Below are 23853 nucleotides of genomic sequence, written 5' to 3' on the forward strand. Positions count from 1 at the left end.
GCAAAAATCCCAGATTAGTTGGCACAAAACGACAAATACAGTGATATGGGCACCTAATGCTAAATGGTGCACCTCTTAAATTAAATAAAAAATATATAAAAAAACTACCTGTTAAAAGACAAAAAAAAAGGAAAAAAAAAAAAGCAAAATTCAGAAGAGAAGCTTAGGACAAAAATACACAACTTAAAAAATAGAGGAAAATAATAGAATATGCTTATATGGTGGATATTGCAGGAAACCCAGACCTTCCATGCTCAAAGGGATGAGAGAGACAGCCATAGAGGTTGAAGTTAGATAGAAGGAAGAAAAAAAGAGAGGAGAGAGAGATTAGATGGTGGGAGAGGATATGGGGGTTTAAGAGAGGGTTTTAGGTCCACCAACTGGTGGTTAGAGATTGAGCTCCTTAACCAAACACTTGAGCATCACCAGCCAAAGAAAGAATTAAGCATAGCAAATTGTAGAAGAAGAAGAAGAAGAAGCAAATAACAGCAAAGTCAAGTACCCAACAACTTTTCCCCAACTGGGTTTCAAGCAAAAAACTAAGAAAAGCAAAGAAACCCACCAAAGCCCCAAAAGGAGAATCCATTTCTGGAAAAGGAAACAAACCCACATACTTTGAAAGAGAAAGTCATCATTTTTCTTGAGTGACTCAGTGAAACACTTTCTCTGTGTGTGTTTTTTTTTCTGTGTGCGTGTGAGTCTCACGTGGGGTTTGATTCAGTGATGGGTGGAGAATATCTATGATTGCAAAAAAACAGAGCAAAAGTGAAAAATTCATAGCTCTCATCTCACTTATTTTCTCACACAGAAAAGATATTGTTTTTTCCTTTTTGTGGGTTTTTATTGTTGTTAAATAATAGAGTTGTTGTTGTTGGTGTTCTTGGGATCGGAAAGTGTTTGGTTCTGAGAGGATTGTGTTCTAGCGATCGGGTGATGTTCTCTAAGACTTTTCTGTTCCCCACACAACCCACAACTGTTACCAGTTTCCAGGTATTTTTTTATTCTTCTATGTTTTTTTTTTCCTGACTTTATCTTCAATATTATCTTTTAGCTGCTCTCTCTCTCTCTCTCTCTCTCTCTCTCTCAGACGTGAATTTTTCTGTTTTTCTTTTTGTTTAATGGTTCTCTCTTTCTATTTGTTAAGATGATGATCCATTATTATTCGTCTGTCTTCCTTCTTGCTGTTTTATTTTTTCCTTTTTTTCTCTCCTTGTTGGTAGTCTAAAAATCTTGTTTTTCATTTGAATTTATCTTTATCTTTTCCTTCTCTGAACATGGTTTTCTCTTAGAATTTAATTTCCCTCTCTGGGGTTGATTTCTGAATTCTGATTCTGTTTGCATGGCTCTTCTGGGTAGTTATTGCTTATTATTTACTTGAATAATTCAGTTATTGGAAAAAAATAATGGATATAAATAATTTTTCTTCCTTCTAAGAGGTTCTTTGTACAAAGAAAGTTTCTCCCAATGGATGTTGGTCCAAAAGTCAATCCTTTGCCAGGCACCTAACAAGTTCATATGTCAGCATACAAAGACTGGTTTTTGGATGATTAATTCTCCTATATGTTGGGGCATTAATTACCTGTATTTTCTATAATTATAAGTTTCTGTTTGTGGTAATAGAATTTGCAATCAATTCCTATATCTCCAAAGTGTTTTGCTTTGGTGAGTTGATTTTCTTCTGTGAGGATTGCTTGGAATCCCAACAGATAATTTTCTGTACTTGACTAGTTTTCCTTTAAGTGCATAAGCTTATACTGGTGAGAGTAAGAATTGATTATTCACAATTAAATTCCTGTAAGTTTACTAGTTTTCCGACTGTGCTACGGATTAGTAATGATGGAAGTTGTACTGATTTATTTTCAGTGTTGGGGATGACCGTAATCTGACTCAAATAACTGGGCAATAAGGAGCAGAGAAAAGTATGTCAGCTTATTATACTGGTTCGAATAATCAAAAAGATGCCACGCCAATGCTCTATTTAAGGGAACCTTTGCCTAGTTCATATCCAGAAGCACCTGTTCTTCCTGGTAACATGATGATGTATATGAACTCTGGGTCATACTCGGATGCATTGGCTGGTAGTTCTCAGCAGCAAAACAACTGCATTGACGTAGTCTCCTCCGCGGGGGCTTCAGATAACAATTCACAGCAGCAGGATGTTTTATCGCATCTCGGTGGCTCCCGTGTTGGAGAGCAAGGATTCAGTCCATGGAGGGAGGGTAGAAATGAGATGCTAGTTACGCACCCCATGGGTGGTTCTGCAGCTATTCTTCATGGCGGACAGAACTTGCAAGGTCAGGGATTATCCCTCAGTCTCAGTACACAAATACCATCAGGAATGCAAATGCCTTCTATCCCATACCGCAATCCCAATATGGGTTTTGCTTCATTCTTAAGTCCAAATCCATCAATCTCAAGTGAGGGTGACTGCAGGAATGGCTCTTTTAGAGATGAACAGCCAAGGAATGTTGAATATTTGCAATCTGGTTTTCCTGGAGGCAATCCAGATTCAAGTAAAGGGGATTTGTCTCCATATGGGATGTCAAGTATTGCAAGAGCCATTCCCAATAACAAATACCTCAAAGCAGCACAACAACTTCTTGATGAAGTTGTCAATGTCCAGAAAGCACTGAAGCAGCATGATAGGGAGAAGAACCAAAGCACACATGAGCATCGAGATGATGGATCAAAGAATGAGCTCGAAAGTGGAGTATCTTCGAACCCTCAAGACACAGCCAGTAACTCGCAATGTGAGCTTTCACATGCTGAGAAACAAGAGTTGCAAAGCAAGTTGACGAAGCTTCTGTCTATGTTAGATGAGGTATGAACAATGCACTTTAGTTTTATGTCTCTTACAAGACAGATGCAAAAAAGAAAACTCTCTTGATGAGGTAATTATATGTTCAATCTTACTCATCTGGTCATTTGGTCGTAATGTTTACCACCATAAAATCAAGGTTTGGTTGCACTTTTTGCTAGATTGACATTATCCAATCATCTTTGTTCTTTCTAAGCAGTTATGATTGATTTGTTTGCAGTTTTGTTCAGTGGATGACTACATCTCCTGCTTTTATCACTTATGTGTGATTTGTGCTCGTGATATTATGTAATAAGTTTATTGTTAGTATTAGAAGTAATCATTATGTTTATGATCAAAGGTCGTAACTGGGGGCTATTTTGAAACAATGTGTTAGAAAACAATGAAAGAAAGAGATACTAGTGAGCATTGTTTTATTGGATGAGATTGCTTTTAGTTTTTCATGCCAAATTTCCCTGTATCAAATAGATTCTAGAAAACTGATTAGTGTGTGTAAAGGTATTTGGTGTCTTCATTTGTTCAACCATGAAGATAAAATAACAAAGAAACAAACGGAAAGGGACAAGAACTAGCAGTCCACCCAAGCAAAACCAAAAAAATCTATAATGATTTAGTTGCCAAACATATGTTAATATCTGATTGTTCCAACTGATAATGACAGATTAAATCAACGTTTTTGTAAAGATTTGATTGAATAATAATGATTTTACTACTCTTCTTACTGTTTTTAAGAGGCTTGTTCTTCGGTTCAGACATACTGTAATTAAGAAGAAGCTTCAAGAATTTTTAAAAGTTTCAAGTATAAAATTTCTTTTTTGACTGCTTACTTTTATGTCTGAAGGAAATGTTGCACAGGCAATTATTGAATCACCTGGAGGCTTGCATGTAGGCTTTTTAGATGATATGTTGAGAAGCATTGCATTGTATCAATTATTTCTACTGCTTTCACCATGAATACCACTTTGTTGATGGCTTGTATGATATGTATTTACTAGTAATTTTACAAAGAACATGGGATGTGTGAAGTAAAATTGACCTTAATGAAATTATTAAGATAACTGGTTCTCCTTGTATGCTTGCCAATATGTCCTTAATGTCTCCCATATGCTTATGTACTCCGATGGAACATCAAGTTAATCCTCCTATGTAGACTTTTGACATTAGTACTCTATGTTTTTTTTATGAACAGAAAATAACATAAGGTGCAGAATTGTCCTCAGGTATCATTGTTAATTGTTGATGTGGGTGGAGAGGGAAAACCCTTTGGTTGGAGCCAAAGTTTCCATAGTCACTGAATTGCTCGTGATAAGATTTCTTGTATTCTGGTCTATTAATTTAGGGGATTCACGAGCAGCTTTAGTTACTTAAAAATTTGTACAACAATATCTTCTTTGAGGGCTTTTTTAGAAGTTTCTGGTTGTGTTTGCTCGTCTCTTGGGGACCTTTGTCTGGTATTGGGACAGAATATTATTCTGTGGGGCTGTCTAAATTCTAAAAGGTTATTTGCTCAATATTAGGTGTTTTTGGGAACAAGAAATGATTATTCTGTTGTTTTACAGTCTGATAGGAAGCTGTGGTTCTTTGCGTTATTCTGTACATAATACTTGAGTCATCTATTCTATATATTGGTATGGTATGAAACAAAGAATCTGTTTCACGTTTGATAACTATAATTTATTTACGCCTAAAACTTCCATAGGAAGTTTAGGGAAAGAGCTTATTTCTTTTTGGGCTCCCTAATGCACTATTTGACAGTTGATTGTCACTGACCTTTCTTGCTGTCAAATTGTACCTTCATCTCTAGCTTTACGTATAAACTACATGACAAAGGTTCCCCTTCCTGTAAAGGTTGCACTCGATCCATGACATCTCTGCACTATTAAACGCTCTTTTAATTTGAATTTCAATGATATTGGGAAATTTTGAATTCTCTGTTCCTTCCTATAAGTGATCGCTTTTATAAAAAAAAATCCTTTTCAACTCTGGGTTTATAACTTAACATCTTTTTCTGTCTCTTTTTTTATTATTATTTTTTTGAATGTTGTGAATCCGTTGTTATCTGAAAGTAGAAACTTATTTAATTACATGGCTGTTCAATTCATTTATACCTATATGATATGCCAATTATTTGTGGTGTTTTGTTGATAACTTAAATGTACAAGTTCCAGTATTTCCAAAAGGTCAAAAACTATACATGACTATGTTTTCATTTACACCAGTATACTGGAGCTCCTCTTTTTCCCATGAGGCGTAATGATCTTTATCTTACAATGACAGGTTGATAGAAGGTACAAGCAGTATTACCATCAGATGCAAATTGTGGTATCATCGTTTGATGTGATAGCGGGATGTGGGGCAGCTAAACCATACACAGCAGTTGCCCTCCAGACTATTTCACGCCACTTTCGATGCTTACGTGATGCAATCACAGGGCAGATACGAGCAACCCGTAAAAGCCTTGGGGAGGAAGGTGCATCAGGAAGCATTAAAGGAGTTGGAATATCTCGCCTCCGTTACGTGGACCAGCAACTCAGGCAACAGAGGGCCCTTCAGCAACTTGGTATGATGCAACAGCATGCATGGAGGCCACAAAGAGGTTTGCCAGAAAGCTCTGTTTCGATTCTGCGAGCATGGCTGTTTGAGCACTTCCTTCATCCGTAAATCCTCTGACTTCAACCTTTTTCTCAAACTATTGTTTTTGGGAGATATCAGAGTCCTTGACTTAATTTAATGTCTAACTATTGATATTTTCCAGCTATCCGAAGGATTCTGATAAGATCATGCTAGCAAGGCAGACAGGCTTGACTAGAAGTCAGGTAATGGGGAAGTAATCGTATTTTATATATAGCATTTGGCTAGGTGCACCATGTGCATATGTGAGACAGGGAATAGGATATTTTTCCTATTTTGACTTTGATACATATAAATCTGTTGAATTAGGACATGGAATGTATTGATTCTTAAAGGGATACATAGTTAGGAAAACTGTGGAGCTGAGTAGTTGGTAGGGGTACTTGCTGAGTATTACGAAAGAAAAAGCAAAAGAACGTTATCTACATTAAGGAGGCTTACTGCAGCAGTTACTTTATTGTTACTTTTCAAAGTTGATGGGTATGGTATTGCCATAACAAGTTATTCAAATAAACTTAATATTGTTTTATTTGAATAAAAAATTAGCATTTCCGGATAATATATCAGTTACCGAGTTCAAATGTCTTCATTTTAATTCGATGCAACTTGAGATCTCAAAATTCATGTACTCTTTCATTGTGACACAGGTCTCAAACTGGTTTATAAATGCACGGGTGCGTCTCTGGAAGCCCATGGTCGAGGAGATGTACAAAGAAGAGGCTGGTGATGCGGAAATGGACTCCAATTCTTCATCTGAGAATGCACCTCAAACGAAAAAAAGTGACATGAGGACCATGGAAGATGGAGTAGAAGATATGCAGCCTAGTGCTAGTTCGACATGCACTGAGAGATGCAGCACTGGACAATTTATGGACTCCAAATCCGACCATTTCCATGATGTGGAAATGGCTGGATCCACTGGGTCTGCCAGTTTCCAAAATGGGACTCGTCGCGAAGCTGAAGCTCAGTACGGGCTGGTGAAGCTTAGAGAGGGGCAAAGGGCTGGTATGGATGACTGTAGCCTCTTTTCTGATCCAAATGTTCACTCTGATAGGAGCAGTGAGAGGTATATGGAAGCAGCTGATGCATACCACATGCCGGAGTTGGGGAGATTTGGAAGTGGAAGCGGGGTGTCTCTGACATTGGGGTTGCAGCATTGTGATGGTGGTAGCCTGCCCATCTCTACTGGAACTCATCACAGTTTTGTTGCCATGAGAGGGGATGATTTATACAATCCTGCAGCTTCTTCTGTAGGATCTGAGACAGCAGATTTTGAATGCATGGATTCTGGGAACCAGCAACACAGATTCGGTTCCTCCCATCTTTTACGTGATTTCGTCGTGTGAAGATGCTTCATTGCATATCCACATTGCTTATTTTCAACCTATTCTTAGGGGGAGAGACAACAGACATTGATAGGCTTTGGACTCCGCGTTTAGAACATTCATCTTTGCTTGCAAATGGTGAAAAGAAACATTGTACTCCTCCAGACATGAAAACATACTAGTACAGTTGTATTATATGAAGAAATTGATTGAAAGATCAGCATATTTGTAAAGATAAGATACATATTTCTTTTTTGGTTTAATATGTGGAAGGGGAAAAAAGTGTACAATCAGTGCCAATTGTGGTAATGGTATTGAAGAAAAAAATTTATATTATAGTTTGCAATAAAGCTTCCTGACAAGTTGTCTGACTGTTATTTCAATGTTGCCTAGTCAATTTCACAAGAGCAACAAGGCCAACAAGAGCCCTTCTTTTGGCCCGGCATTGCTGTTTGCTAGATACTTCTGTGCATGATATGCATGTGCTTAGGGGGAAGTTATTGGTACCCTTAGTTTTAAAAATAAATATTAAAACTACTTTATTTGAAAGGGGTATAATTGGTATTTAACTCTCTTTGGTTGACAAAGAGGGTTCTCTTATCTAAAGTGTATAGATAGATAGATATTGGCAGTCTTTCACATGTATATTTGCAACTCTAAATAAGTTGCTTCTACGTAGCAAGTTCCCTTTCTTTAAATTATGGTTTGGCTAAAGCAAAGAAAGATCTTGCTTTTACAAGGGAGTTTTAAGGTTTGCTAATGATCATCAAGAAGAAGATAAAAACAAATCATTTTCGAACGCTGCATTCCCTAAGGGCAACATAATACAGTTCCGATTTTGTTCTTGGCCTATAGGCTATATGTCTTCTTTCTATCTTCCTTTTCCTTTTCTTACGCTTTTAAACAAAATTAGGGGAAGATTAGCAAAGCCATTTCAGCATTCTAAAACTGGTAGTTTTCTTTTGCTTTCAAGGCCTTTGAAGCCCTTACTCTGGAATGCTCATAATTTTAATTATTTTATAAGTATTTTGTAGCTTAATCCCTGAGAACTTGTCAAAATACTAAAAACCACTTCACATATTTTTCTCCTTTTCGGGTGAAAATCACAGCAATGCTAACAAGCTCTAACGAGCATTTGGATCAGCTACAATATCTAACTCAACAACATGCATTTTTCACAACTTCCCATTCTGCAGACTCATTTACAAAAGAAAGAGAAGCCAAGCACAGCTGTTGCTTACCTACCGTCAGCATTGTTCAAAATGGCCTACAGAGTCTACTGGTCTTAAAAGATGAGTATGAAGCTTAGTAGTCATGACAAAAAGCGAGATTATTTACATTTTCCCCAAAGCCTTAGGCCTGCCTTGATGGTTTTACCTGAGCAAAAAAAATAATAAGAAGTAGTCAAATCTTTATATCTTCCTGAAGGCTTAATGAAAATATGATGAATGCACAAACCTTTTCTGCAAAACTTTTATATCTTCCTGCAACAATCGACTTTCCAAGAACATATCACCACATTCATTGACATCAACAGTCTTCATATAAAAATCTTGGTCTCCACAGCTCTCGTTCCACTCAAACCACATTCTTGAAATCAATTCCTTCCTACAGCAGATAAAGTGGTCTTCCTCTTCAGGCGAATCAGCAGCAACCAATCTATAGACATATACTTTCTTCTTTTGTCCTGGTCTAAATGCACGGCCTACTGCCTGGCGAGTAACTGAAGGGTTAAGTTGAACATCCATAATTAAGATTCGAGAAGCCCCCACTAGAGAGATTCCTTCCCCACAAGCTTTAATGGAGCCAAGGAAGATTTTAGCATCAGCTGAAATGTTAAAGCGTTCCACGGACTGTTGCCTATGCTTAGAATTTGAATCACCAGTGATCATGAAAATTTCCTTGTTTAGACTCCAGTCCTTTACCTTCACTGCTAATCTCTCCATAAGTTTCAGGGGCGTAATATACTGGCTGAAAACCAGCAACTTCTCACCAGTTGATTCACATAGGCCTAGTATACTAAGAAAGAACTTAGCTTTTACTCCATCTCTCAAATTTATATTTTCTACAAGTTTATCCATCTCCTTATTGTCAATTTCAGAGCCTTTTCCTCCAGTTGACGAATATTTGTCTGTAAGAGATTTCAACTCTGGATGCATATACACAAGACTCCCCACAGAAGCTTTCTTGAAGTAATCCAATTTGTTCAACTTTTTCACTTCAAGTTTCTGTCTTGAACTAAGATTAAGTACAACGGTGAAATCCACAAGTCCTGGAAGTTCGTCCAGAGAATCTCCTTTGTAATAATGCAGGACCTTCCTGGTCATTTCTCGAAGATCTTGTATGACAGCCACTTTCCTTCTAAAATCTTCATCTTTCTGGAGAGTGTGTTCTATTAAGTCAAACAGAGCTAAATTTGTACCAGTTTTCAATTGTTTCCTCACACCTGATATCTGCACTCTGCTCATTATCCGATTAACAACAGCCCGGGAAGTATCCAATTTCAGAAACTTGGGACGAACAAGATTTAAAATATTGAAAACTTCTTTCACATGGTTTTGATATAGGGTTCCTGAGAGGACGACTTTTAGAGGTGTTTGGACTCTTGCGAGGGACTGAAGCATATTTGTATCCTCATTCCTTGCAGTGTGACCTTCATCTAAAATAAGAATGCGAGGGACCTTCAGCAGAATTTCTTGACAATCAATCGATGTCCTACTGATTCCATTGTCACACATTATAGTAGAGAACTGTTGATACCCTAAAAAAAGGATGCTCTTCTGCTCTACCCATTGTTTTAAAATATCCAGCTGCTGAGACCGGTTATCTGCTTTGGAAGTGTAAAAATCATGCAACGGAATGTCCTCCACCTGCCATTTCTTGAACTCTTTCTTCCATGTAGCCAGAATGCCTTTAGGTAGAACAATCAGTGGTCTAGCATGGGGGAACCTAGCTAGGAAACTCTGCACAAAACTTATAATCAGAAAAGTCTTTCCAGAACCAGGGGCATGAGCCAAAATGCAACCGCCTGGATTATCTGTCAGCAAGTTGCTAGAAAGAAAATTAAAGCCCTCCACCTGATGTGGTTTCATTTCATTTCTATGCGTTGGATGGGCATAAATTTTTGTTGCTATTAAAAAATCCTTAGTAGACTTCAGTCCAACTGAGAAACTCTGAGTTGACTCGGTAGTGTTGGCATTCCGTGACTCGTACATGTAAGTTCGTTTAGTCCTTTTGGCCTGATCGTGAGGAAACAAGGATCACAAGTGAAAAATACGCACGAGAATAAATTAACAGAAAAAGGCATCCCATCTCCTGACATGATCCAATCAGAGATACCACTATAGATGACACAAAATAATAACCAAGGAACAAAAGATGGATAATTAAGTGTCAAACATTTTTCCATGACAAAAGATCATAAAAATCACAACTGAGTAATAACCGTCCAAGGCATGAAATGAAACATAGCACCCTAGATAATTATTTCTTATTGAAGAATGTAAAAGTACCACATCTGAAACTTGACAAAACATAATACAATATGTAAGTGAGTGGTTCCACCACTAATAACACCGAGGCCTTTGCATAAAAAATATATAAAAAAACACCGAGGCCTTTTGTGATAAAGCGCCACACCTTCTAGGCTATGCACGTGGTTAAGTTGGGGACAATATCGGTGTTAGTAGTAGGAATGTAAAAATACCACTTTGGAACAAAAAAAATTGATGCAGATAGTTAATGATTAAACAACACATGTTCCACCTCAAAGCTAGATAGTCCAGAGTTTTTCAAATATATCCAACATTTAATTTCAGAAACAAGTATAATGAACGTCTCACGAGTAGTTTACTAGTTCATTCATGTGAAACTTTATATAATGACATAAGTTGCACAGAAGAAGAAAAAAGCATGAATACCTTACTATATTGGAATTCAAATATAGTTTCAATTCCTTGTTGAACAACTCCACATATACGACAAACTAATCCAAGATCATCCTTCAGGATGAAAAAGTGATCACATTCTTCCCCACATACACCAGATGTTTCATCAGCTGAAGGATCAACAGCAATATCCTAGAAGAAGCAGCGAGCATAAATTTGATATAATTTGAAAAACAAAAGTACCATCATGGAAAGCTTGGTACAAAATCAATTATCAAAATTTTGGTATGCTCTGAGCTATCTGATGCAGATACCTTGGAACATTCTGTTGCAATTGCCATCTCCTTCCATATTTCTGCTAGATCATCTTCGTCAATATCATTTTTCTGATACTGTTCTTTAATCTGGAAAGTGTCTTGATTACCTTCCCCAACCACCTTATCATGTTCATATTCTCCAATAACATGATCGGGCTTATCTGTCCCAACATCCATGTTACCAGCCAGAACTCCTACCTCTGTGCTTGGAGTTATGCACTCCCTGTTAGTCTCTTGATAATTAGTTTTCCAATTACATTCCTCTTTTTCAGAAGATCTTTGATTCCCTTTTCCAATCACCATAAGGTATGCTGCACCAACATTGATCTCTTTATCTATCCCAGTATCAATTTTACTGGATAGAGTTTCCAACTCTTCTGTCTGAGCTTTGCTCTCTGCATGATCCTGAAACAGTAGAATATGATGACCATGGCAATCAATGCGCATATAGGATAAGAAGGAAAATGGTACAGTAAGTTCTAGACCAATCACCATATTTTCTGCTGCATCTTCAGCTATCTCAATATCGACTTTTTCGGGCAAAGTTTCCAACTTTTCTGTCTGATCTTTGCTCTCTACACAATCCTGAGCCAGTAAAGTATGATGACCATGCCAGCCAATATGCATATAGGATAAACAATGAAAACGATTTAAAAAACGAGTTATACGTCAATCACCATATTGTCTTCAAAACCAACATCTATATCTTTATCTATCCAAATATCAACTTTTCCAGACACAGTTTTCAACTCTTCTCTCTCATCTTTGCTCTCTAAACAATCCTGAAACATAATATGATGACCATGAAAACCAATATGCATATAGGATAACAGGGAAAACAATTTGAACAATGAATTCTAGACCAATCACCATATTGTCTGCTAAACCAAAATGAGATGCTAGTTACGCACCCCATGGGTGGTTCTGCAGCTATTCTTCATGGCGGACAGAACTTGCAAGGTCAGGGATTATCCCTCAGTCTCAGTACACAAATACCATCAGGAATGCAAATGCCTTCTATCCCATACCGCAATCCCAATATGGGTTTTGCTTCATTCTTAAGTCCAAATCCATCAATCTCAAGTGAGGGTGACTGCAGGAATGGCTCTTTTAGAGATGAACAGCCAAGGAATGTTGAATATTTGCAATCTGGTTTTCCTGGAGGCAATCCAGATTCAAGTAAAGGGGATTTGTCTCCATATGGGATGTCAAGTATTGCAAGAGCCATTCCCAATAACAAATACCTCAAAGCAGCACAACAACTTCTTGATGAAGTTGTCAATGTCCAGAAAGCACTGAAGCAGCATGATAGGGAGAAGAACCAAAGCACACATGAGCATCGAGATGATGGATCAAAGAATGAGCTCGAAAGTGGAGTATCTTCGAACCCTCAAGACACAGCCAGTAACTCGCAATGTGAGCTTTCACATGCTGAGAAACAAGAGTTGCAAAGCAAGTTGACGAAGCTTCTGTCTATGTTAGATGAGGTATGAACAATGCACTTTAGTTTTATGTCTCTTACAAGACAGATGCAAAAAAGAAAACTCTCTTGATGAGGTAATTATATGTTCAATCTTACTCATCTGGTCATTTGGTCGTAATGTTTACCACCATAAAATCAAGGTTTGGTTGCACTTTTTGCTAGATTGACATTATCCAATCATCTTTGTTCTTTCTAAGCAGTTATGATTGATTTGTTTGCAGTTTTGTTCAGTGGATGACTACATCTCCTGCTTTTATCACTTATGTGTGATTTGTGCTCGTGATATTATGTAATAAGTTTATTGTTAGTATTAGAAGTAATCATTATGTTTATGATCAAAGGTCGTAACTGGGGGCTATTTTGAAACAATGTGTTAGAAAACAATGAAAGAAAGAGATACTAGTGAGCATTGTTTTATTGGATGAGATTGCTTTTAGTTTTTCATGCCAAATTTCCCTGTATCAAATAGATTCTAGAAAACTGATTAGTGTGTGTAAAGGTATTTGGTGTCTTCATTTGTTCAACCATGAAGATAAAATAACAAAGAAACAAACGGAAAGGGACAAGAACTAGCAGTCCACCCAAGCAAAACCAAAAAAATCTATAATGATTTAGTTGCCAAACATATGTTAATATCTGATTGTTCCAACTGATAATGACAGATTAAATCAACGTTTTTGTAAAGATTTGATTGAATAATAATGATTTTACTACTCTTCTTACTGTTTTTAAGAGGCTTGTTCTTCGGTTCAGACATACTGTAATTAAGAAGAAGCTTCAAGAATTTTTAAAAGTTTCAAGTATAAAATTTCTTTTTTGACTGCTTACTTTTATGTCTGAAGGAAATGTTGCACAGGCAATTATTGAATCACCTGGAGGCTTGCATGTAGGCTTTTTAGATGATATGTTGAGAAGCATTGCATTGTATCAATTATTTCTACTGCTTTCACCATGAATACCACTTTGTTGATGGCTTGTATGATATGTATTTACTAGTAATTTTACAAAGAACATGGGATGTGTGAAGTAAAATTGACCTTAATGAAATTATTAAGATAACTGGTTCTCCTTGTATGCTTGCCAATATGTCCTTAATGTCTCCCATATGCTTATGTACTCCGATGGAACATCAAGTTAATCCTCCTATGTAGACTTTTGACATTAGTACTCTATGTTTTTTTTATGAACAGAAAATAACATAAGGTGCAGAATTGTCCTCAGGTATCATTGTTAATTGTTGATGTGGGTGGAGAGGGAAAACCCTTTGGTTGGAGCCAAAGTTTCCATAGTCACTGAATTGCTCGTGATAAGATTTCTTGTATTCTGGTCTATTAATTTAGGGGATTCACGAGCAGCTTTAGTTACTTAAAAATTTGTACAACAATATCTTCTTTGAGGGCTTTTTTAGAAGTTTCTGGTTGTGTTTGCTCGTCTCTTGGGGACCTTTGTCTGGTATTGGGACAGAATATTATTCTGTGGGGCTGTCTAAATTCTAAAAGGTTATTTGCTCAATATTAGGTGTTTTTGGGAACAAGAAATGATTATTCTGTTGTTTTACAGTCTGATAGGAAGCTGTGGTTCTTTGCGTTATTCTGTACATAATACTTGAGTCATCTATTCTATATATTGGTATGGTATGAAACAAAGAATCTGTTTCACGTTTGATAACTATAATTTATTTACGCCTAAAACTTCCATAGGAAGTTTAGGGAAAGAGCTTATTTCTTTTTGGGCTCCCTAATGCACTATTTGACAGTTGATTGTCACTGACCTTTCTTGCTGTCAAATTGTACCTTCATCTCTAGCTTTACGTATAAACTACATGACAAAGGTTCCCCTTCCTGTAAAGGTTGCACTCGATCCATGACATCTCTGCACTATTAAACGCTCTTTTAATTTGAATTTCAATGATATTGGGAAATTTTGAATTCTCTGTTCCTTCCTATAAGTGATCGCTTTTATAAAAAAAAATCCTTTTCAACTCTGGGTTTATAACTTAACATCTTTTTCTGTCTCTTTTTTTATTATTATTTTTTTGAATGTTGTGAATCCGTTGTTATCTGAAAGTAGAAACTTATTTAATTACATGGCTGTTCAATTCATTTATACCTATATGATATGCCAATTATTTGTGGTGTTTTGTTGATAACTTAAATGTACAAGTTCCAGTATTTCCAAAAGGTCAAAAACTATACATGACTATGTTTTCATTTACACCAGTATACTGGAGCTCCTCTTTTTCCCATGAGGCGTAATGATCTTTATCTTACAATGACAGGTTGATAGAAGGTACAAGCAGTATTACCATCAGATGCAAATTGTGGTATCATCGTTTGATGTGATAGCGGGATGTGGGGCAGCTAAACCATACACAGCAGTTGCCCTCCAGACTATTTCACGCCACTTTCGATGCTTACGTGATGCAATCACAGGGCAGATACGAGCAACCCGTAAAAGCCTTGGGGAGGAAGGTGCATCAGGAAGCATTAAAGGAGTTGGAATATCTCGCCTCCGTTACGTGGACCAGCAACTCAGGCAACAGAGGGCCCTTCAGCAACTTGGTATGATGCAACAGCATGCATGGAGGCCACAAAGAGGTTTGCCAGAAAGCTCTGTTTCGATTCTGCGAGCATGGCTGTTTGAGCACTTCCTTCATCCGTAAATCCTCTGACTTCAACCTTTTTCTCAAACTATTGTTTTTGGGAGATATCAGAGTCCTTGACTTAATTTAATGTCTAACTATTGATATTTTCCAGCTATCCGAAGGATTCTGATAAGATCATGCTAGCAAGGCAGACAGGCTTGACTAGAAGTCAGGTAATGGGGAAGTAATCGTATTTTATATATAGCATTTGGCTAGGTGCACCATGTGCATATGTGAGACAGGGAATAGGATATTTTTCCTATTTTGACTTTGATACATATAAATCTGTTGAATTAGGACATGGAATGTATTGATTCTTAAAGGGATACATAGTTAGGAAAACTGTGGAGCTGAGTAGTTGGTAGGGGTACTTGCTGAGTATTACGAAAGAAAAAGCAAAAGAACGTTATCTACATTAAGGAGGCTTACTGCAGCAGTTACTTTATTGTTACTTTTCAAAGTTGATGGGTATGGTATTGCCATAACAAGTTATTCAAATAAACTTAATATTGTTTTATTTGAATAAAAAATTAGCATTTCCGGATAATATATCAGTTACCGAGTTCAAATGTCTTCATTTTAATTCGATGCAACTTGAGATCTCAAAATTCATGTACTCTTTCATTGTGACACAGGTCTCAAACTGGTTTATAAATGCACGGGTGCGTCTCTGGAAGCCCATGGTCGAGGAGATGTACAAAGAAGAGGCTGGTGATGCGGAAATGGACTCCAATTCTTCATCTGAGAATGCACCTCAAACGAAAAAAAGTGACATGAGGACCATGGAAGATGGAGTAGAAGATATGCAGCCTAGTGCTAGTTCGACATGCACTGAGAGATGCAGCACTGGACAATTTATGGACTCCAAATCCGACCATTTCCATGATGTGGAAATGGCTGGATCCACTGGGTCTGCCAGTTTCCAAAATGGGACTCGTCGCGAAGCTGAAGCTCAGTACGGGCTGGTGAAGCTTAGAGAGGGGCAAAGGGCTGGTATGGATGACTGTAGCCTCTTTTCTGATCCAAATGTTCACTCTGATAGGAGCAGTGAGAGGTATATGGAAGCAGCTGATGCATACCACATGCCGGAGTTGGGGAGATTTGGAAGTGGAAGCGGGGTGTCTCTGACATTGGGGTTGCAGCATTGTGATGGTGGTAGCCTGCCCATCTCTACTGGAACTCATCACAGTTTTGTTGCCATGAGAGGGGATGATTTATACAATCCTGCAGCTTCTTCTGTAGGATCTGAGACAGCAGATTTTGAATGCATGGATTCTGGGAACCAGCAACACAGATTCGGTTCCTCCCATCTTTTACGTGATTTCGTCGTGTGAAGATGCTTCATTGCATATCCACATTGCTTATTTTCAACCTATTCTTAGGGGGAGAGACAACAGACATTGATAGGCTTTGGACTCCGCGTTTAGAACATTCATCTTTGCTTGCAAATGGTGAAAAGAAACATTGTACTCCTCCAGACATGAAAACATACTAGTACAGTTGTATTATATGAAGAAATTGATTGAAAGATCAGCATATTTGTAAAGATAAGATACATATTTCTTTTTTGGTTTAATATGTGGAAGGGGAAAAAAGTGTACAATCAGTGCCAATTGTGGTAATGGTATTGAAGAAAAAAATTTATATTATAGTTTGCAATAAAGCTTCCTGACAAGTTGTCTGACTGTTATTTCAATGTTGCCTAGTCAATTTCACAAGAGCAACAAGGCCAACAAGAGCCCTTCTTTTGGCCCGGCATTGCTGTTTGCTAGATACTTCTGTGCATGATATGCATGTGCTTAGGGGGAAGTTATTGGTACCCTTAGTTTTAAAAATAAATATTAAAACTACTTTATTTGAAAGGGGTATAATTGGTATTTAACTCTCTTTGGTTGACAAAGAGGGTTCTCTTATCTAAAGTGTATAGATAGATAGATATTGGCAGTCTTTCACATGTATATTTGCAACTCTAAATAAGTTGCTTCTACGTAGCAAGTTCCCTTTCTTTAAATTATGGTTTGGCTAAAGCAAAGAAAGATCTTGCTTTTACAAGGGAGTTTTAAGGTTTGCTAATGATCATCAAGAAGAAGATAAAAACAAATCATTTTCGAACGCTGCATTCCCTAAGGGCAACATAATACAGTTCCGATTTTGTTCTTGGCCTATAGGCTATATGTCTTCTTTCTATCTTCCTTTTCCTTTTCTTACGCTTTTAAACAAAATTAGGGGAAGATTAGCAAAGCCATTTCAGCATTCTAAAACTGGTAGTTTTCTTTTGCTTTCAAGGCCTTTGAAGCCCTTACTCTGGAATGCTCATAATTTTAATTATTTTATAAGTATTTTGTAGCTTAATCCCTGAGAACTTGTCAAAATACTAAAAACCACTTCACATATTTTTCTCCTTTTCGGGTGAAAATCACAGCAATGCTAACAAGCTCTAACGAGCATTTGGATCAGCTACAATATCTAACTCAACAACATGCATTTTTCACAACTTCCCATTCTGCAGACTCATTTACAAAAGAAAGAGAAGCCAAGCACAGCTGTTGCTTACCTACCGTCAGCATTGTTCAAAATGGCCTACAGAGTCTACTGGTCTTAAAAGATGAGTATGAAGCTTAGTAGTCATGACAAAAAGCGAGATTATTTACATTTTCCCCAAAGCCTTAGGCCTGCCTTGATGGTTTTACCTGAGCAAAAAAAATAATAAGAAGTAGTCAAATCTTTATATCTTCCTGAAGGCTTAATGAAAATATGATGAATGCACAAACCTTTTCTGCAAAACTTTTATATCTTCCTGCAACAATCGACTTTCCAAGAACATATCACCACATTCATTGACATCAACAGTCTTCATATAAAAATCTTGGTCTCCACAGCTCTCGTTCCACTCAAACCACATTCTTGAAATCAATTCCTTCCTACAGCAGATAAAGTGGTCTTCCTCTTCAGGCGAATCAGCAGCAACCAATCTATAGACATATACTTTCTTCTTTTGTCCTGGTCTAAATGCACGGCCTACTGCCTGGCGAGTAACTGAAGGGTTAAGTTGAACATCCATAATTAAGATTCGAGAAGCCCCCACTAGAGAGATTCCTTCCCCACAAGCTTTAATGGAGCCAAGGAAGATTTTAGCATCAGCTGAAATGTTAAAGCGTTCCACGGACTGTTGCCTATGCTTAGAATTTGAATCACCAGTGATCATGAAAATTTCCTTGTTTAGACTCCAGTCCTTTACCTTCACTGCTAATCTCTCCATAAGTTTCAGGGGCGTAATATACTGGCTGAAAACCAGCAACTTCTCACCAGTTGATTCACATAGGCCTAGTATACTAAGAAAGAACTTAGCTTTTACTCCATCTCTCAAATTTATATTTTCTACAAGTTTATCCATCTCCTTATTGTCAATTTCAGAGCCTTTTCCTCCAGTTGACGAATATTTGTCTGTAAGAGATTTCAACTCTGGATGCATATACACAAGACTCCCCACAGAAGCTTTCTTGAAGTAATCCAATTTGTTCAACTTTTTCACTTCAAGTTTCTGTCTTGAACTAAGATTAAGTACAACGGTGAAATCCACAAGTCCTGGAAGTTCGTCCAGAGAATCTCCTTTGTAATAATGCAGGACCTTCCTGGTCATTTCTCGAAGATCTTGTATGACAGCCACTTTCCTTCTAAAATCTTCATCTTTCTGGAGAGTGTGTTCTATTAAGTCAAACAGAGCTAAATTTGTACCAGTTTTCAATTGTTTCCTCACACCTGATATCTGCACTCTGCTCATTATCCGATTAACAACAGCCCGGGAAGTATCCAATTTCAGAAACTTGGGACGAACAAGATTTAAAATATTGAAAACTTCTTTCACATGGTTTTGATATAGGGTTCCTGAGAGGACGACTTTTAGAGGTGTTTGGACTCTTGCGAGGGACTGAAGCATATTTGTATCCTCATTCCTTGCAGTGTGACCTTCATCTAAAATAAGAATGCGAGGGACCTTCAGCAGAATTTCTTGACAATCAATCGATGTCCTACTGATTCCATTGTCACACATTATAGTAGAGAACTGTTGATACCCTAAAAAAAGGATGCTCTTCTGCTCTACCCATTGTTTTAAAATATCCAGCTGCTGAGACCGGTTATCTGCTTTGGAAGTGTAAAAATCATGCAACGGAATGTCCTCCACCTGCCATTTCTTGAACTCTTTCTTCCATGTAGCCAGAATGCCTTTAGGTAGAACAATCAGTGGTCTAGCATGGGGGAACCTAGCTAGGAAACTCTGCACAAAACTTATAATCAGAAAAGTCTTTCCAGAACCAGGGGCATGAGCCAAAATGCAACCGCCTGGATTATCTGTCAGCAAGTTGCTAGAAAGAAAATTAAAGCCCTCCACCTGATGTGGTTTCATTTCATTTCTATGCGTTGGATGGGCATAAATTTTTGTTGCTATTAAAAAATCCTTAGTAGACTTCAGTCCAACTGAGAAACTCTGAGTTGACTCGGTAGTGTTGGCATTCCGTGACTCGTACATGTAAGTTCGTTTAGTCCTTTTGGCCTGATCGTGAGGAAACAAGGATCACAAGTGAAAAATACGCACGAGAATAAATTAACAGAAAAAGGCATCCCATCTCCTGACATGATCCAATCAGAGATACCACTATAGATGACACAAAATAATAACCAAGGAACAAAAGATGGATAATTAAGTGTCAAACATTTTTCCATGACAAAAGATCATAAAAATCACAACTGAGTAATAACCGTCCAAGGCATGAAATGAAACATAGCACCCTAGATAATTATTTCTTATTGAAGAATGTAAAAGTACCACATCTGAAACTTGACAAAACATAATACAATATGTAAGTGAGTGGTTCCACCACTAATAACACCGAGGCCTTTGCATAAAAAATATATAAAAAAACACCGAGGCCTTTTGTGATAAAGCGCCACACCTTCTAGGCTATGCACGTGGTTAAGTTGGGGACAATATCGGTGTTAGTAGTAGGAATGTAAAAATACCACTTTGGAACAAAAAAAATTGATGCAGATAGTTAATGATTAAACAACACATGTTCCACCTCAAAGCTAGATAGTCCAGAGTTTTTCAAATATATCCAACATTTAATTTCAGAAACAAGTATAATGAACGTCTCACGAGTAGTTTACTAGTTCATTCATGTGAAACTTTATATAATGACATAAGTTGCACAGAAGAAGAAAAAAGCATGAATACCTTACTATATTGGAATTCAAATATAGTTTCAATTCCTTGTTGAACAACTCCACATATACGACAAACTAATCCAAGATCATCCTTCAGGATGAAAAAGTGATCACATTCTTCCCCACATACACCAGATGTTTCATCAGCTGAAGGATCAACAGCAATATCCTAGAAGAAGCAGCGAGCATAAATTTGATATAATTTGAAAAACAAAAGTACCATCATGGAAAGCTTGGTACAAAATCAATTATCAAAATTTTGGTATGCTCTGAGCTATCTGATGCAGATACCTTGGAACATTCTGTTGCAATTGCCATCTCCTTCCATATTTCTGCTAGATCATCTTCGTCAATATCATTTTTCTGATACTGTTCTTTAATCTGGAAAGTGTCTTGATTACCTTCCCCAACCACCTTATCATGTTCATATTCTCCAATAACATGATCGGGCTTATCTGTCCCAACATCCATGTTACCAGCCAGAACTCCTACCTCTGTGCTTGGAGTTATGCACTCCCTGTTAGTCTCTTGATAATTAGTTTTCCAATTACATTCCTCTTTTTCAGAAGATCTTTGATTCCCTTTTCCAATCACCATAAGGTATGCTGCACCAACATTGATCTCTTTATCTATCCCAGTATCAATTTTACTGGATAGAGTTTCCAACTCTTCTGTCTGAGCTTTGCTCTCTGCATGATCCTGAAACAGTAGAATATGATGACCATGGCAATCAATGCGCATATAGGATAAGAAGGAAAATGGTACAGTAAGTTCTAGACCAATCACCATATTTTCTGCTGCATCTTCAGCTATCTCAATATCGACTTTTTCGGGCAAAGTTTCCAACTTTTCTGTCTGATCTTTGCTCTCTACACAATCCTGAGCCAGTAAAGTATGATGACCATGCCAGCCAATATGCATATAGGATAAACAATGAAAACGATTTAAAAAACGAGTTATACGTCAATCACCATATTGTCTTCAAAACCAACATCTATATCTTTATCTATCCAAATATCAACTTTTCCAGACACAGTTTTCAACTCTTCTCTCTCATCTTTGCTCTCTAAACAATCCTGAAACATAATATGATGACCATGAAAACCAATATGCATATAGGATAACAGGGAAAACAATTTGAACAATGAATTCTAGACCAATCACCATATTGTCTGCTACACCAACATTTACATCTTTATCTATCCAAATATCGAAATCTCTAAGCAGAGTTTCCAACTCACTACTCTGATCTTTGCCCTCTACAGAATCCTGAAACAGAATATGATGATCAGTCGATCGCTGAAATTTTAGGCAAGGTACATTAATATTTCAAATGCAGGGAAAGAACATACCGTCATGTTCTTCTTTAGCAATCTTCCAACAGGCTCCAATACAACCTTCTGATTTAGATGAACTGGCCTCCTACTTCCACTGTCTTCATCATCAGAACTCAGGACAATGACAGGCGGTGCTCGTGCTGTAATATTGTTTTGACTTTCATCTTCCAAATTAATGACATGTTGATCATGGTCTGGAGGATGCTCCAACACAAGCTTCTGATACAGATGAAGTGGCCTCCTACTTCCATTGTCTTCATCATCCGAACTAAGGACAACAACAGGCGGTCCTACTGCTGTACTATTGTTTGGACTCTCATCCTCTATATCAATGACATGTTGATGATGTTCCATAGGAGGCTGCAGCACAACCTTCTGATTCCATTACTCTTCCAACACTTCAAAGTTAATGCTAAGTGATAAACAATCAAATTTTTATTTTATACCGCTAACACAACTATTTCGAATTCATCACATAATCGTTGTCTCAAAACATGCCAACATTAATCTTGAAAGAGATCCCACCAGAAAAAATGTAAACTAAACATACTAAAGCTCTGTTTTTGGGTAACAGTAAAATATTAACAAAAGAAAAACTGTGAAATGTCAATAACCCATCAATTTGGAGCCACTAAAACACGTATTAGTTCCACTGGGTGGCTTTTTGGTCCAACCCAGAAAGCTTTCAGGCGTCATTGATTAGGTGAAAAGATAAAAAGTACCCATTACTTAATGAAGGTTTCTCTTGTTAAACGTTATTGTAAACCAAAAAAAAATGATCTTGCTTGTAGAAACACACTCGTATTAGTTCCACTGGGTGGCTTTTTGGTCCAACCCAGAAAGCTTTCAGGCCTCATTGATTAGGTGAAAAGATAAAAAGTACCCATTACTTAATGAAGGTTTCTCTTGTAAAACGTTATTGTAAACCAAAAAAAAATGATCTTGCTTGTAGAAACACACTTAAAAAAGCAATAGACAACAATGAATGAAGAGAGGAAGAATAAAAGATATTAGTGTATTTTTTTCTTTCTTTTTTTAAGAAAAAAGAACAAGCAACTGAATGTTAAATCATAAAAGGAAATTACTGAAGCAAAAAAGACGGAGAAAAAGACTGAACCTTTACCTCTGAAACTCCGGTAGAACTCAGCTGGGAAATCAATTTCTGGTACCACACACAGCTCACTATGCACTAAAATCAGTTTCAACAAATAAGCTTGAAGAAAGTGTAAACACCAAACAGTTCATTATTCTGTAATGCAAGCAAAAGATGAGCCTAGTTCTTCTTGGAAAACAAGAGGGAGAGAGAAAAGATGGGTTGTTCTAGCATGCACTGAATGTATATGGATAGGTGTTAGAAATGGGTTCTGCTCAAAAATCTTCTTCGAGTGTTTGTGTGGGTAGAGTGGGAAAATGGGAAAAGGTACCGTACACACAAAGTTACAGGCTCTGCTTTCCTCCACTCTTGTTTCCGTATTTTCTCGGTACCGATTCCCAAGTTAAATAGTGGCATTCTCCGTCTGAATCCGGAAAGTCAAAAATTAAAATGTAAAACGTCAGGTCCCTATGATTTGTCACTTTTATTATTAAGGTCTCTGTGTTTTAATTTGGTCATTTTTATCCTATGGGTTTAATTTGAAGCAATTTAAGGATAATTCACAATTCAGTTATTTGTGGAGGGTCAATTTAGTCCACAAATTATTAAAAAATTAATTCCTTTTAAAATAAACCATACAAATATAAATTTTAAAATAAAAATAAAACATCCCTCTCCCCCTAAACCTCCCAACCCCACCCTAGCCAACCACCACCTCCCTATAATTGGCACTTGCATGCAGTGACGAAGGGCAAGTATAATTATTCCCATTTGCACTTGCATGCAGCGATGATTAATTGTAAAGGGGTCTCACGGTCATGGAGGTGCCACTCTCATTCTTTCCCATCACCCTTGTGCCAATAGCATACGATAAGAGATGTTTTATTTTATTTTATTTTGAAACTAATTTTTTTAATTTATTTTGCAACTAATTTAAGTTGGGTTATAAGAGCAACTCCACCGCAGGTCCAAACTCGGGCAAAAGGCCCCCCTCAACAGCCCAAGGCAGCTCCAGCGCTGCAGCCTGCAGCCCGGTTTGGCGTGGGTCCCACCAGCCTGGGCAAGCCCAAGGGCAAGTTTCGCCTGGGCTTCAGC

At 37.4% G+C, this 23853-nt stretch overlaps 4 protein-coding genes across 10 annotated transcripts; 2 read left to right on the top strand and 2 right to left on the bottom strand.

Annotated features, from left to right (window-relative positions):
* Positions 1 to 175: 175 nt before the first annotated feature.
* LOC110768495 (BEL1-like homeodomain protein 7) lies at positions 176 to 7151 on the top strand. Its single transcript, XM_021972245.2, has 5 exons — positions 176 to 990; positions 1864 to 2821; positions 5096 to 5475; positions 5574 to 5634; positions 6097 to 7151. Exons 2-5 carry the CDS (start codon positions 1922 to 1924, stop codon positions 6793 to 6795), a joined length of 2040 nt encoding a protein of 679 aa, XP_021827937.1. The 5' UTR covers positions 176 to 990; positions 1864 to 1921; the 3' UTR covers positions 6796 to 7151.
* Positions 7152 to 7833: 682 nt separating this feature from the next.
* On the bottom strand, positions 7834 to 11814 carry LOC148292440 (protein CHROMATIN REMODELING 35-like). Of its 3 annotated transcripts, XM_088245477.1 has the most exons (7): positions 11656 to 11814; positions 11471 to 11563; positions 10976 to 11383; positions 10695 to 10853; positions 9852 to 10013; positions 8233 to 9737; positions 7834 to 8151 (listed from the first exon to the last, which is right to left on the bottom strand). In XM_088245477.1, the coding sequence occupies exons 1-7, from the start codon at positions 11797 to 11799 to the stop codon at positions 8148 to 8150; spliced, it is 2475 nt and encodes an 824-aa protein (XP_088101603.1). In that variant the 5' UTR covers positions 11800 to 11814; the 3' UTR covers positions 7834 to 8147. The 3 variants fall into 3 exon arrangements, with proteins under 3 accessions (XP_088101603.1, XP_088101602.1, XP_088101601.1); XM_088245476.1 differs by having other exon boundaries at positions 8233 to 10013; XM_088245475.1 differs by lacking the exon at positions 7834 to 8151 and having other exon boundaries at positions 8205 to 10013.
* A 59-nt stretch (positions 11815 to 11873) lies between these two features.
* On the top strand, positions 11874 to 16795 carry LOC148292441 (BEL1-like homeodomain protein 7). Its single transcript, XM_088245478.1, has 4 exons — positions 11874 to 12465; positions 14740 to 15119; positions 15218 to 15278; positions 15741 to 16795. The coding sequence occupies exons 1-4, from the start codon at positions 11875 to 11877 to the stop codon at positions 16437 to 16439; spliced, it is 1731 nt and encodes a 576-aa protein (XP_088101604.1). The 5' UTR covers position 11874; the 3' UTR covers positions 16440 to 16795.
* Positions 16796 to 17477: 682 nt separating this feature from the next.
* On the bottom strand, positions 17478 to 23202 carry LOC110768492 (protein CHROMATIN REMODELING 35-like). 5 transcript variants are annotated; one of them, XM_088245057.1, is made up of 10 exons: positions 22789 to 23202; positions 21681 to 22025; positions 21493 to 21597; positions 21300 to 21404; positions 21115 to 21207; positions 20620 to 21027; positions 20339 to 20497; positions 19496 to 19657; positions 17877 to 19381; positions 17478 to 17795 (listed from the first exon to the last, which is right to left on the bottom strand). In XM_088245057.1, the coding sequence occupies exons 2-10, from the start codon at positions 22017 to 22019 to the stop codon at positions 17792 to 17794; spliced, it is 2880 nt and encodes a 959-aa protein (XP_088101183.1). In that variant the 5' UTR covers positions 22020 to 22025; positions 22789 to 23202; the 3' UTR covers positions 17478 to 17791. The 5 variants fall into 5 exon arrangements, with proteins under 5 accessions (XP_088101183.1, XP_088101180.1, XP_088101181.1 ...); XM_088245054.1 differs by having other exon boundaries at positions 17877 to 19657; positions 20620 to 21207; XM_088245055.1 differs by having other exon boundaries at positions 17877 to 19657; positions 20620 to 21207; positions 21681 to 22037.
* Positions 23203 to 23853: the final 651 nt, after the last annotated feature.

Source organism: Prunus avium, chromosome 8, assembly GCF_965620075.1.
Source record: "Prunus avium chromosome 8, drPruAviu1.hap1.1, whole genome shotgun sequence".
NCBI classification, from domain to species: Eukaryota; Viridiplantae; Streptophyta; class Magnoliopsida; order Rosales; family Rosaceae; genus Prunus; species Prunus avium.

Bases quoted from the DNA above. Each gene is read 5' to 3' on its own strand.
- LOC110768495 (XM_021972245.2), top strand. From the start codon at position 1,922: ATGTCAGCTTATTATACTGGTTCGAATAATCAAAAAGATGCCACGCCA. The intron at 2,822-5,095 runs GTATGAACAATG...TTACAATGACAG, and splicing joins TTCTGTCTATGTTAGATGAG to GTTGATAGAAGGTACAAGCA. The intron at 5,476-5,573 runs GTAAATCCTCTG...GATATTTTCCAG, and splicing joins TTTGAGCACTTCCTTCATCC to CTATCCGAAGGATTCTGATA.
- LOC148292440 (XM_088245475.1), bottom strand. From the start codon at position 11,799: ATGCATATTGGTTTTCATGGTCATCATATTATGTTTCAGGATTGTTTA. The intron at 11,384-11,470 runs GTGATTGGTCTA...CTACTGTTTCAG, and splicing joins AAGATGCAGCAGAAAATATG to GATCATGCAGAGAGCAAAGC. The intron at 10,014-10,694 runs GTATTCATGCTT...CCTCACGATCAG, and splicing joins TTGAATTCCAATATAGTAAG to GCCAAAAGGACTAAACGAAC.
- LOC148292441 (XM_088245478.1), top strand. From the start codon at position 11,875: ATGCTAGTTACGCACCCCATGGGTGGTTCTGCAGCTATTCTTCATGGC. The intron at 12,466-14,739 runs GTATGAACAATG...TTACAATGACAG, and splicing joins TTCTGTCTATGTTAGATGAG to GTTGATAGAAGGTACAAGCA. The intron at 15,279-15,740 runs GTAATGGGGAAG...ATTGTGACACAG, and splicing joins CAGGCTTGACTAGAAGTCAG to GTCTCAAACTGGTTTATAAA.
- LOC110768492 (XM_088245054.1), bottom strand. From the start codon at position 22,019: ATGGAACATCATCAACATGTCATTGATATAGAGGATGAGAGTCCAAAC. The intron at 21,598-21,680 runs GTATGTTCTTTC...ATTCTGTTTCAG, and splicing joins TGCTAAAGAAGAACATGACG to GATTCTGTAGAGGGCAAAGA. The intron at 21,208-21,299 runs GTGATTGACGTA...TTACTGGCTCAG, and splicing joins TTGGTTTTGAAGACAATATG to GATTGTGTAGAGAGCAAAGA.